General features: G+C 43.8%; 1 protein-coding gene across 1 annotated transcript in view; it reads left to right on the top strand.

Annotated features, from left to right (window-relative positions):
* THSD4 (thrombospondin type 1 domain containing 4) overlaps positions 1-12108 on the top strand; it is a 669073-nt gene that overhangs the window by 114822 nt on the left and 542143 nt on the right. Inside the window, exon 5 of the mRNA XM_039469071.2 lies at positions 5901-6348. Within this exon, the coding sequence (XP_039325005.2) occupies positions 5901-6348 (448 nt within the window). The remainder of the gene's footprint in view (positions 1-5900; positions 6349-12108) is intronic.

Genomic DNA, 12108 nt, shown 5'->3' with positions numbered 1-12108 from the left:
GGAAACAGCATAGGTCAAAGTGTGGAGAATAAAGTCCCTTGGCCTATTGAGGAGCTGCAAGGAACATGGTGTGGGGTGGTCCATGCAGGGCCAGGGCTGACGAGAGATGCCGCAGGAGCCATGCTGTACAGGTTGAGTGGGTAAGCCAAGGAGTTTGGATGGAATGCAGAGAGAAGGGTGAGTGGAAGTGTTAGCGATCTTCAGGGGATAGTGGTACTTGGGAGTGAGACAGAGCAGCAGTTCTCACTGTGGCCCACAGACCAAGAGCATCAGCATCACCTGAGAACTTGTTAGAAATGCAGATTGTCAGCCCCTGGCCTAGACCCCTTGAATCAGAATTTCTGCAGGTGGGGCTGAACAATCTCTTGAAACAAGTCTTCCAGGTGAGTCTGATGCTTGTTCAAGTTTAAGGACTACTGAGATAGAGAATATGGAAGGAACCAGAGGGGCATCAGTTTGGTGGAGGAAAGATGGTCAATCCAGGCTTGAGTGTGTTGACTTCGAAGTAACACATGGAACTATTGAAATGCAGTCCCGGGACCCACCACACTGGCTTCACCTGGGAACTTGCTACAAACTCAGAACCAGAGGGCTGCCCCTCTGAAACCCACTGAAGCTGGATTTTGATGAGACCTCCAGGTGGTTTATGTCCACTTTTCAGGCTCTAGTCTGGAGGTTAGCTAAGGTTTATGCTCAGGAGAGGGATCTCAGCAGGAAATAGAAAGGTGGGAGTTGTCGGTTCCAGGTGATGATGGCAGGTGACACATTTCCAGGGTGACTGTGTAGGGAGGGAGACTGGATGAGGTGACTTTGCTTGAGTCATCATGCTGACTGCTTAGCATTAACTTTGCAGAGCTGTCGAAGATCACGTATAACGAGCCCTGGATGGCAGCCAGCCTGTTGTAAGGAAAATATGCTACTTGCAGCCATTATCTCAACAACTATTAAAACAACAGTAATTTTCCCAGACACCCGCTGGATGAACTGGGCCTGGAACCTGGTCTTAGAACCCTTACTGTCCAGTGTCACATTCTTCTCATAGAGCCCTACTTTATGGTGGGGGGCGGGGTGGGGTGTTCCATTTACTTATGTTGCCAGGGCTGGAAATGTGAACAAGTAGAAAAAAAAATCATACATGATGCTCAATAGATGCTCATAGAAGTTGCTCAGTAAAGGTTTGTTAAATATTGTTGAAACAAATGATTAAAAATTGCTTTTAGATTAAAAATGCATTCCTATCAGTAACTTCGGTTTAACTTTATAACATCTTCATAAGTAAACATGCTTTCATTAAAAAAATGACAACTTTATTGAGATATAACATCATAAAATTCATCATTTAAAAATACTATATAACTCAATAATTGGTATATTTCAAGGTTGCGTGACTATCACAATGATCTAAATGCAGAACATATTTATCATCCTAAAAAGAAATGCCATCCCTCTAGCAGCCACTCCCTTTCCCTTTTTCTCCCCAACCCCTGGAAACCACTCTCTGTCTCTATGGATTTCCCTATTCTTGACATTTTATAGCAATGGAATCATGTGTGTCTGGCTTCTTTCACTTAGAAAGTTTTGCGGATTTATCTATGTTACAGTATATATCAGCACTTCACCTCTCTTATGGCTGAATAATAATCTACTCTATGGATATACCAATGTTTTATTTATCTGTACCTCACTTGATAAGCATTTGGGTTGTTTCTGCCTTTTGGCTATTATGAATAATGTAGCTATGAATATTCATGTGTAAGTTTATATATAAATGTATGTTTTCATTTCTCTTGGGCATGTATCTTGGCCTGGAATTGTTAGGTCATGTGGTAACACTACATTTAGTCTTTTGAGGAGCTTCCAGATAGCTTTCCAAAATGACTACACCATTTTACATTCCCACTAGGAATGTATGAGGTTTCCGATTTATCTTTCCCAGCACATATTATCTGTCTTTTTGAGTGTAGCCATTCTAGTGAATGTGAAATGGCCATACCCTCATTTTACAGGTAAGAAAACTGAAGATGCATTATTTGCCAAAGTTGGTAGAGCTATTAAATAGCCAAACTAGAGCTTTTCTTATGGAAAGGCAAATGTTTGATGCATACTCTGTGTGCGGCATTATGTCTTTTGCTCTTAAGTCATTTAATCTTTACAACTATCTGTAACGAAGGTACTATTATTGTGTTTATTTATAAATGAGTACAAGGCCAGGACTGGGCTTGGAGTGCAGCTAGAGAGGTACTTAGGGTACAACATTTAAGGAGACATGACTCTCAGGTTCCGACCAGCACTTCCACGATTCTGACGATATCTCCTTAAATATTGCATCCTAGGTGCTTTACTGACCTCATCTTAATCCTGGTCCAATTTGAAGAAACTGAGCCATACAAAGATTGGGGTAACTTAACCAACATTTCCAAACTAGAAAGTAGCAGAGCTGGCATTCAGACTCCAGAAAACTGGCCTCTGGGTCCATGCCATGAACCACTAGCCTACACTGACTCCCACATCTCTGATCTGCAAACTTTTCCATTTCTTTCTCAAGACATAACTTTCAGAAATTAGCCAGTGCTTTGGCAAATGGAACACCCAGAGTAAAATCCGAGAGATGGGTTTTGGGGAGACTAAGCAGAACTACGCAACAGCCCCCACCCTCTCTGCCCCAGGCAGCTACCACATGATTCTCCTGGAGGGATCAACTGGCCATACACATCCCCTTGCCACATCTGTACTTATTATCACAGCTCTGCATAAATCTGCCCAGTTCCATGGAGGCCCCCCTGCAAGCAGCCAGATGGACTCTGTCCTGTTGGAGAAGAGGCCATTCAGACCTGTCAGGATTATTAGCTCTGACCAGCTGCAAGGAAAACAAACGTTCTCCTGGCCAAGCCGGAATGAATCTGCCACTTGTCCAAATGTTCTGAGTCAAATACTTGGAAATCAGATCTCTCATAAACACACCCTATTTGGTTGCTCATTCTTTGGTCTTTTAGAATTAACTGGTCATTTGCATTCATCTCATCACCTTTCCAATGATGTTGCTGCGTCAGTGGGTTTTGAATGGTTCTTCAATTTAGGCAGAGCCTTCCACAAGGCAATATGAATACAAAAATATACATTGGTGCTTGTATATGTCACCCCCCTCATGGGTGATGGCAGCCTTTGGGAAGATGCTTACGTAAGTCATCAGCCAGCAGCAGCTTCTTCTGCTCCCCATAAGGAAGCTCAAGTCAGTCTTGGTTCATCAGTGCTCCCTGAGTGAGCTGCAGCAGGGCAGCCTGTCCCAGGCCAGAAGATCTTTTGTATCTGCCTCAAACTCAGAGGTTTTTGGTTTGAATTTCATTGCCATTTTTCTGTATTAAAAAATGATAATTTGCAGTATTGAATTTTCACCCTTTTGTCTGGAATTTCTATTTTATTCTATGATTCTCAAAGCTGTGGGTCTGTGGACCAGCAGCACTAGAATCTCCCGGGAGCTTATTGGAAATGCAGACTCTCAGGCCCCATCCTAGAGGTCCTAGATCCATAATTTGCAGCTTAACAAGATCCCAGGTGATGCCTGTGAACACTCATGTTTGAGAAGTGCTACTCCACATGTCCATTTCTCTGTTCCCTTCAGCTAGGGTCTCCATCCAGTACTTACTTTGAGGCTAGAACTTTTGGTAGACTTTCAGATCTTAAAAAAGCACACACATACACAGAAATTCTTTCCTTTGCCTTTGCATGATGTCATTCATTTTACCTGGCCTGCCACAAGAAAGAAAGAGGCAAATTACATCCAAGTTTTATATACATATATATATGTGACTAACTTCTTAATTGCATTTCTTAAAGCCCCCATCATTAACAGAGTCCCAAGTGTTGCCAAGATTAATTGAGAAAGACCTAAATGCAAAATAAACACTGTGGCGTGGTTTAATTCCATATCAGCTAAGAATGAAGGCACAATTAGTAATAAAGATGTTAATAATTAGTTGCGGTCTATTAAATTTTATATTCAGTGATTATGTGGAGAGTGAAGAAGGAATTTTCTCATGAGGGCAGAAATCAATGTTTCAGCTTGATTGCTATTTTAATGTGCTTATTTTAATGGGGCCATCCTGTAGAAACCCTCGGGCACATTTCCAATTTTACATAAATGTAGAATTAATTATTATGGAAGCATATAATTTTAGAGTTGGAACAGCCTTGGCGGTCATTTAATCCAGCTCAGTCATCTTACAAGTAGTAAGAGTTAGTTGACTGACTTAAGTCTTTCCACAGAGATTTGGAACCTGTGCTTCTCAATTCTAAAGCCATTGAAGGTGAAACCTTTTCAGATCCCTCCAGACAGAAGTGCTTTTCCTTTCTTCAGAATTCCCCAAAGTAGCATTTATTGTATGAGGCCCTTACCCCACCCTGCATTGTGATCTAGGCACTTTCAGTTGTAAGGTTGGGGTCTTGAAAACGATGGATGATTAATTTTTTTTCTTTTTTGAGATGGAGTTTCACTCTTGTTGCCCAGGCTGGAGTGCAATGGGGCGATCTCGGCTCACTGCAACCTCCACCTCCTGAGTTCAAGTGATTCTCCTGCCTCAGCCTCCTGAGTAGCTGGGATTATAGGCATGTGCCACCACATCTGGCTAATTTTTGTATTTTTAGTAGAGATGAGATTTCTCCATGTTGGTCAGGCTGGTCTAGAACACCTGACCTCAGGCGATCCACCTATCTCGGCCTCCCAAAGTGCTGGGATTACAGGTGTGAGCCACTGTGCCCAGCCTATGAATGATTAATTTTTCTATTTATTTATCATTGCTAGCTCTGTGTATTGCAAACAGTAGTTGCATAATAAATGTACATGCAGTGGTGTTCTGGAGCTGGTTTTTTCCTGCTCACCAGAGTTCATTGTGTCTTTAGCTTGGTAGCTTGATATCAGCCATGGTAGAAGTATGGACACCATAGGAGTGGGCATATGCTACAAATCAGGGCTTCTACCCTGTCCTGCCCAAGCCTCCCACCACACCCCACCCCAGGGCAGTGGGTCTTTACAAAAATCTAAAGATCTAAACCAGGCTTGCCCAACCCACGGCCCTTGGGCCTCTTGTGGCCCAGGATGGCTTTGAACGCAGCCCAGCACAAATTTGTAAACGTTCTTAAACCATTATGATATTTTTTGGCAATATATTTTTTAGCTCATCAGCTCTTGTTAGTGTATTTTATGTGAGGCCCAAGACAATTCTTCTTCTTCCATTGTGGCCCAGGGAAGCCAAAAATTTGGATACCCCAATCTAAACCAATGTAAAGATGGCCATTTACCCATTGCTTAGCATGGGCCGCTTCAAGAGTGATGGAGGAGCCAAGTGCTTAACGCCCTTGAGGATTTTCAGGATTCAAGTCAGTGCAAGTCAGGCCTTGGGAATTGCGCTAGAATTTGGTTGCAGTCCCAACCAAATTCTGCTACCAAATTCTAGGTGCCACTACCTAGAAAAGCTCTTGGAGTATGAATGGTAAAGGGACAGGGTCTGAAATACTACAGCTAGTTGAATGAGCAAAAAGCTATATTTAGCCACTTCAGTGGCTCCCAGTGACCTACAAAAATGCCCAGACTCTTTGCATAAAAGTTGCACAATGACCACGGTTTACTGTTCTAACCTCATTTCCAGCCACTCGAATCATCCACTGTTCATCCTCCGTTGATTCCCTCCTTCATTCCACTTTCCAGCCTCTGTGGAGTCTCCATTCCAGCCTCCATGATGCTCCCTTCTTCTAAAATGCACTCCCCCTACCTCCCAGTCCTACCATAGACCCTTTCCCAAGCTTCTGTTCCTGCCTGGTCCTCTCTACCATGGACCAGAGCTTCCGAGTTAATGTGAAAATTCATACAACTCTGATCATCTCTTCTCTTGTCTATCTCTCTTTAGGAGCAGGACCCGAGGTCCCATTGGCCCTGGCAAGTATGGCTATGGTAAGGCTCCATATATCTTACCACTGCAGACAGACACTGCGCACATGCCGCAGAGGCTCCGGAGACAGAAGCCCTCATCCCGGCATTCCAGGTCCCAGGGGACATCGTCTGCTAGGCTTGGCTACAGCTCACCAGCCCACCCAGTCCCCCAACATGGACCTTTGTACCAAAGTGACAGTGGCCCTCGCTCTGGACTGCAGGCTGCGGCGGACCCCATCTACCAGCTGCCTTTGACCCATGATCAAGGCTTCCAGGCAGCTTCAAGTCTCTTTCACAGCCCGGAAACAAGCAATAACCATGGTGTGGGGACCCACGGGGCAGCGCAGAGCTTCTCTCAGCCTGCCCGATCTACAGCAATCTCATGCATTGGGGCCTATCGGCAGTACAAGCTGTGCAACACCAATGTGAGTACACACAACCCGTACTGGGCCTGGAAACGGTGCCACTCTTCTTTCTGTCCTTTAGCACTAAGCATGGTGAAGTCAGCCAGGGCATGCTGTCTGGGCCATGCTAACACACCTTTTAATCTTCCTTCTTTCTCCTTTCTTCCCGTGTATTCTCCATTCTCCCCACAAATTATTTTTTTTAAGTTATTGCTTTAGTAACTTACACATTGCTGCTTGAATTGCTTATTGACAATCGTCTAATGGTGGTTTAATTATTAATGGCTATTGCTGCCACAAATTCTCAGTGACTCATAATATTTATTCTTTGCTCAATTGCAATATGTAAGTTTCCCAGAGGTTCTCAGCTCTTCCAGGGGTAAACACTAGGTATTGTAACATGAAGCAGTCTGAGAGTGAAGTTGTGAAGAGTCTTCCCCTCTTTTTTGTTTGTTTGTTTTGTTTTTTTGAGGTGGAGTCTTGCTCTGTAGCCCCAGCTGGAGTGCAGTGCTATGCTGTGACCTCGGCTCACTGCATCTGCTGCCTCCCAGGTCCCAGTTCAAGCAATACTCCTGCCTCAGCCTCCCGAGTAGCTGGGATTACAGGTGTGTACCACCATGCCTAGCTAATTTTTGTATTTTTAGTAGAGACAGGGTTTCACCATGTTGGCCAGGCTGGTCCTGAACTCCTGACCTCGTGATCCTCCCACCTCGGCCTCCCAAAGTGCTGGGATTACAGGTATGACCCACTGCACCTGGCCCAGTCTTCCCCTCTTAGGGAAGGAGCTGGGACAGCTGGGGTAAATAGAAGACACACAGAGGCCTCTGGGCACCAGTAAGTTACTAACTGTTGTGGAAGTATTTTGTTATTTTAAGGACCTGTATAGCTGTACTCATGCATATATACATATAGGTATTCCCACTTAGGATATCAGTTCAATAAATATTTATTGATTTCATATTCATTCATTTAAATAATATCTACCACTGTTTAAAACTTATAAGCCAGGCCTTGTGCTCAGCCCATTTTCTAAAAACTTACTGTTTCATCTTCTCCTTAACCATGAGTTTGCTATTCTCTTCATTTTATAGTCGCAAAGAGAGGTAAAATAACTTGCTGAAGATACCATAACTAATGAGTAGTAGAGCAGACTATCAATGCTATCTGTATATGGTGATGAAATGAATTTTTAAAAATATCAGTTTAAAGACTGTGGATTAAAGAGAAAGGAATGAGAAGATGTTAAGAGGTTAAATTTCTGAGTCGCTCTATTTTTCATTAATAATTTAATCTGTCTTAATACTCTGTTGCTGGGTAACAGGACAGCTGTTATATATTAGCTTCAATTTCCTCATTAAAAATATATTTCCTGCTATAGAGTCCATAGAAATGACTTAATCTGTGATCTTAATAATTTCACTGAATGCCTGGGTGGCTTTTTAGCTTATTCTTCCACTGTCAGACTTCAGGAATTATTCATTTTCAAAAGTAGTAATTTTTCTAAAGCCATTGCTGTTCAGTCAACCAATAAGTCTTCATTGAGCATCATTGCTTGTCTTGTAACAGAGTAGGTGTCATGGAGAATCATGAGAAAAGTCTCATTAACTGCCTCCTAGCATCGTTTTAAGGATCAAATGAGGTGATGGTAGGAAAGGGCTTTGTAAATTAAAAAGTAAAGAATTGCTTGGTTTCCTGATCAGACATGCCCTCGTTCCTAAATATCTATTGCTGTCCTTTTAAAATGAAATGAATTCATTTGTAATATAGAACACATTCTCCCATCGACTAGTTTCTCTCTTAATTTTGAAGACCAGACAAACCACAGAGAGAGTAAAAGAGAGGGCATTTGGCATCTGTGTGGAGCTGATGCCCACTTAGCATTCCTTGCATTGAATTGATGTTTGTAAAGCATGCCCCTTTTGCCAGACCAGTGCTGCTCACAGCAGGGTCATTCTCCCCGTGTAGAAGCTGTGGCTTCCCTGGGTGCTGGGGTATGGTACCACTGAGGAGACTGAACTGCAAGGAATCTTAGAAACTTCTTGTGAGGTCATGGTGTCTGTCATCTGGCATTTGGGAAGTAGGCAAAAGAAAGCCTCCAGTCCAGCCCAAAGAAGTACATGTTGACACAAGATTGTTTGGGGGGGGGTTCCCTTCTCTTCTGCGTGACATGTGCATAGTGTCCCCCCCAGTGCACCCCACTGTCCCAAGGCCACCTCCTGCTTACCTGTATTGAGAGATGTCATTCCTTAGAGGTTCCATAATTGCATATCTTTTTTTTTTTTTTTTTTTTTCATAAGCCCATGGCTTCTTGTGACTTGGGCCACACCCCCGTGATCTCTTTAACGCTCCCTCTGTCACAGGTTCCCAAGACCACTCCTGGGTTTGATGATTTCCTAGGAGGACTCATAAGACTCAGCATATCATCACACTCGCAGTTATGACTTATTACAGCCAAAGGGTTGAATAAATAAAGCAAAATCACTAAAGGCAAGGCACATAAGCCCAAGAGCATAGGAACCCAGACATGAGCTCCCCAGAATCACAATGGAGCCACATAGGAGTTGCTTAATTCTTCTGCAATGACTTGTTATAACATGTGTAAAACCTGTTTACCAGAGAAGCCCTCCCTGTGCCCAGGGTTGTTACTGAGGACTAGTCACATAGGCCCCCTCTGCCTGCTACATATCAACATTCCAGGCTCCCAAAAAGAAAGCAGGTGTTTAGTGTAAGCTATATTTAGGCACAGTGAGCCACTCCTATCATTTAGGGAATGGTGGAAATTGCCCTGAGATCCAAGTTCCCAGATGCCAGCCATGGATTAGCCTTGCAAACAGGCATTTTTGAGGACAGCAGTCTCAGTTCAGCTATATTGTCTTTCTACATGTACTCCCCAGATGGACCCATGTGTCCCGGCATCTCAGCATCAATGACCTCTGTAAACATTTCTCTCTCCTCCCCAATGTCCAGCATGAAGAGAGGACATGAATGCCCCAATTATGTAGGTATTCCCACTCAAAGAAGAAAAGGTATACAGATGCCAAGCTTTGACACGGAAGAGCTGTTTCCCTGGGCAAGTCACTTAACACCCTGAGGACCATCTATAGGGTTTATGTCAGGTTCTGACAAGATGGAGTATAGAAGAGCTGGAATGGCGGTGGCATATGGAAGGCATGGTGTGGACACATTGTTAGGAAATAAACATGACTGGCATACCCCCCTTAATACAGGAATGGAGTAAGGTCTCCCCATATCTGAACATCTTCCAGAGTCTCAGCAGTAACTGAAGAAATGCATGGATGAAATGATCAGACCTTCTCAGAGTCATCCTCAGTTAGCTGGGATTAAGGCTCCTTTCCCTTTTACCCAGTGACAAAACAAGATTGCCAAGAGACCCAACAATTCAGCTGTGATTTAGTTTCAGTGTGATCACTCTTGGGTCATGGTGACTTTAAAATAAGAGTGGAATTATAGATAACCAACTTTGTAACAGTGAATTCTTTACCTTTTCCGAAATGCGTGTTTAATATTAAGACCTATCTTACGGTGTGATCTAGGAATTTTAAGCATTCCAGCATGTCTCTGAGATTGCTTAATTCATATAAGAGTTCTGAATGTAGACTTTAAAGATAAGGAAGTATTATTATTATTTTGCCTACAATGTGCATGAGGAAGTTAAGGTACAGATTGAGGATCTGTGGTCTTTTCAAGCACCAATCTCAAACATCTGCTAGTGCAACACTCTCCTTCAGCCAGACTGTATGTGGTGGATGCAAGACCCAATCTGGTCCAAAGCCTTTTTTTTGAGATGGAGTTTTGCTCTGTTGCCCAGGCTGGAGTGCAGTGGCGCAACCTCTGCCTCCTGGGTTCAAGCTATTTTCCCACCTCAGCCTCCCAAGTAGCTGGAATTAAAGGTGCATGCCACCATGCCTGGATAATTTTTGTATTTTTAGTAGAGACGGAGTTTTACCATGTTGGCCAGGCTGGTCTCCAACTCCTGACCTCAGGTAAGGTAAGGTCCCCCTCGGCCTCCCAAAGTGCTGCGATTACAGACATGAGCCACAGCACCCGGCCTTGTTGGTTTTTTTTGTTTGTTTGTTTGCTTGTTTGTTTTTGAGACAGAGTCCCTGTCTGTTGCCCAGGCTGGAGTGCAGTGGCACAAAGTCTTTTAAACACTCCCAAGAGAAAGCTTTCGCTTGGAGTCCATATGCATAACATTGACGTTGATTGCGTGGGGTGAGGTGTTAGGCTGTGGTTGGGACACTGAGATGAGAGCAGGCACCTGCTTTATGCAGCTCAAGTCCAGTGAGAGGGATAGACTCATCGAAAGGCACTAACAATGCAGGTCATATATGCCACTGCACATGCCACACAGGTCCTTTCAAATTCCCCTATATTGGAAATTAACCAGGCTTGGATGGAGTTCAGGTGCAGATTATCTCGGCAAGGGCAGGTATTTTAGGAAGAGCAAGTGACAGAGGTCCTAGAGGCCCTTTGCAGTCCTGTAAGGGCTGAGGAGCAAGAAGGAGGCACTGAAAGACCTCTTGGTGGAATCAGATGTATTTGCAGGGAATGAAGGCTTTATCTGCAAGTTTGTCTTCAGCAGGGAAGGGGCAACATATGGAGGAAGCCATGATTTATCCGCAGCCCTGCACTTTCTTAATGATGGCTAAAAGTAACAGAAACTCAAGGAACAGAGTAAACAGTTAAGTTTCTTCTTCACGGAAGCTCGTTGAAGCCCAAGACTTGATAGCTAGAGTTTTTATAGGGATTGCAACAGAGGAAGGAGAAATCAAACCTCAATTTCTCTGGCGCCTGAGGGAATGCAGTTGAAAAAAAATAGAATCCCTTTTCTGGCCAGGCTTGGCTTGGCTTGATTGGCTCATGACTGTAATCCCAGCTCTATGGGAGGCCCTGGTGGGAGGATCGCTTGAGGCCAGAAGTTCAAGACCAGCCTGGGGAACATTGTGAGACCTTGTTTCTACAAAAAATTTAAAAAGCAACTGAGGTTAGTGGTGTGTGCCTGTGGTCCCAGCTACTTAGGAGGCTTGAGGCGAGAGGAATGCCTGAGCCCAGGAGTTGGAGGATGCATTGAGCTATGATCACACCACTGCACTCCAGCCTGGGGGGCAGAGCAATACTTTGTCTCTAAAACAACAACAACAACAACAAAAATCCTTTCTACATTTGTCCTGGAGGCTTAGGTGTCTCTCTTCCCACTTTCTCTTAGGGACTCTGAATTCAGCAGTTTCTCTTAGGCATTCTGAATGCAACACTTTCTCCCTGGAGAGGAGACTTGCTGATACTCTGACCTCTTCTGGAGGAGGGAGGCTGTAGTGCAAGGCAGGGACACAATTATGAGTTTTTAAGGGACTTCGCTGCCAAAGGAGGCGTGATCTTGAGTTTAGACAGAGTGCACTTAACATTATGAGGGAGAAACTCCTGGAGCTAAAAGCAGCTTTAGCAAACATGGATGTGATGAGTTCTGGTATCAGTGACTCTCTAGTAAATTTCCCTGGGGTAGAATTGGCTTTTGACAATGCATTTATCCATGTGGAGTTGTTTGTGCCTCAAAGTAAGTGCAAATAAGGGGAAGATGTTGGCCAAATCCCAAACTAGCTGGGCGTGCTCTCCTCAGGCAGATTCTAATTCTACTCCACCTCTAGTCTGATACTGAATGAAAGAGGAGCTAACAAACAACTTCCTGACTGCAGTTTTAAACAAAAACTTAGTAAATGAGCCACTTAAGAATTGAGTACAGGTCTGTAAGGTGTAAAGCTTGCC

The sequence above is a fragment of the Saimiri boliviensis genome, chromosome 2 (assembly GCF_048565385.1).
Source record: "Saimiri boliviensis isolate mSaiBol1 chromosome 2, mSaiBol1.pri, whole genome shotgun sequence".
NCBI lineage: Eukaryota > Metazoa > Chordata > Mammalia > Primates > Cebidae > Saimiri > Saimiri boliviensis.
The sequence above is the reverse complement of the archived record's forward strand: the minus strand, read 5'-3'. Positions and strand labels throughout refer to the sequence as shown.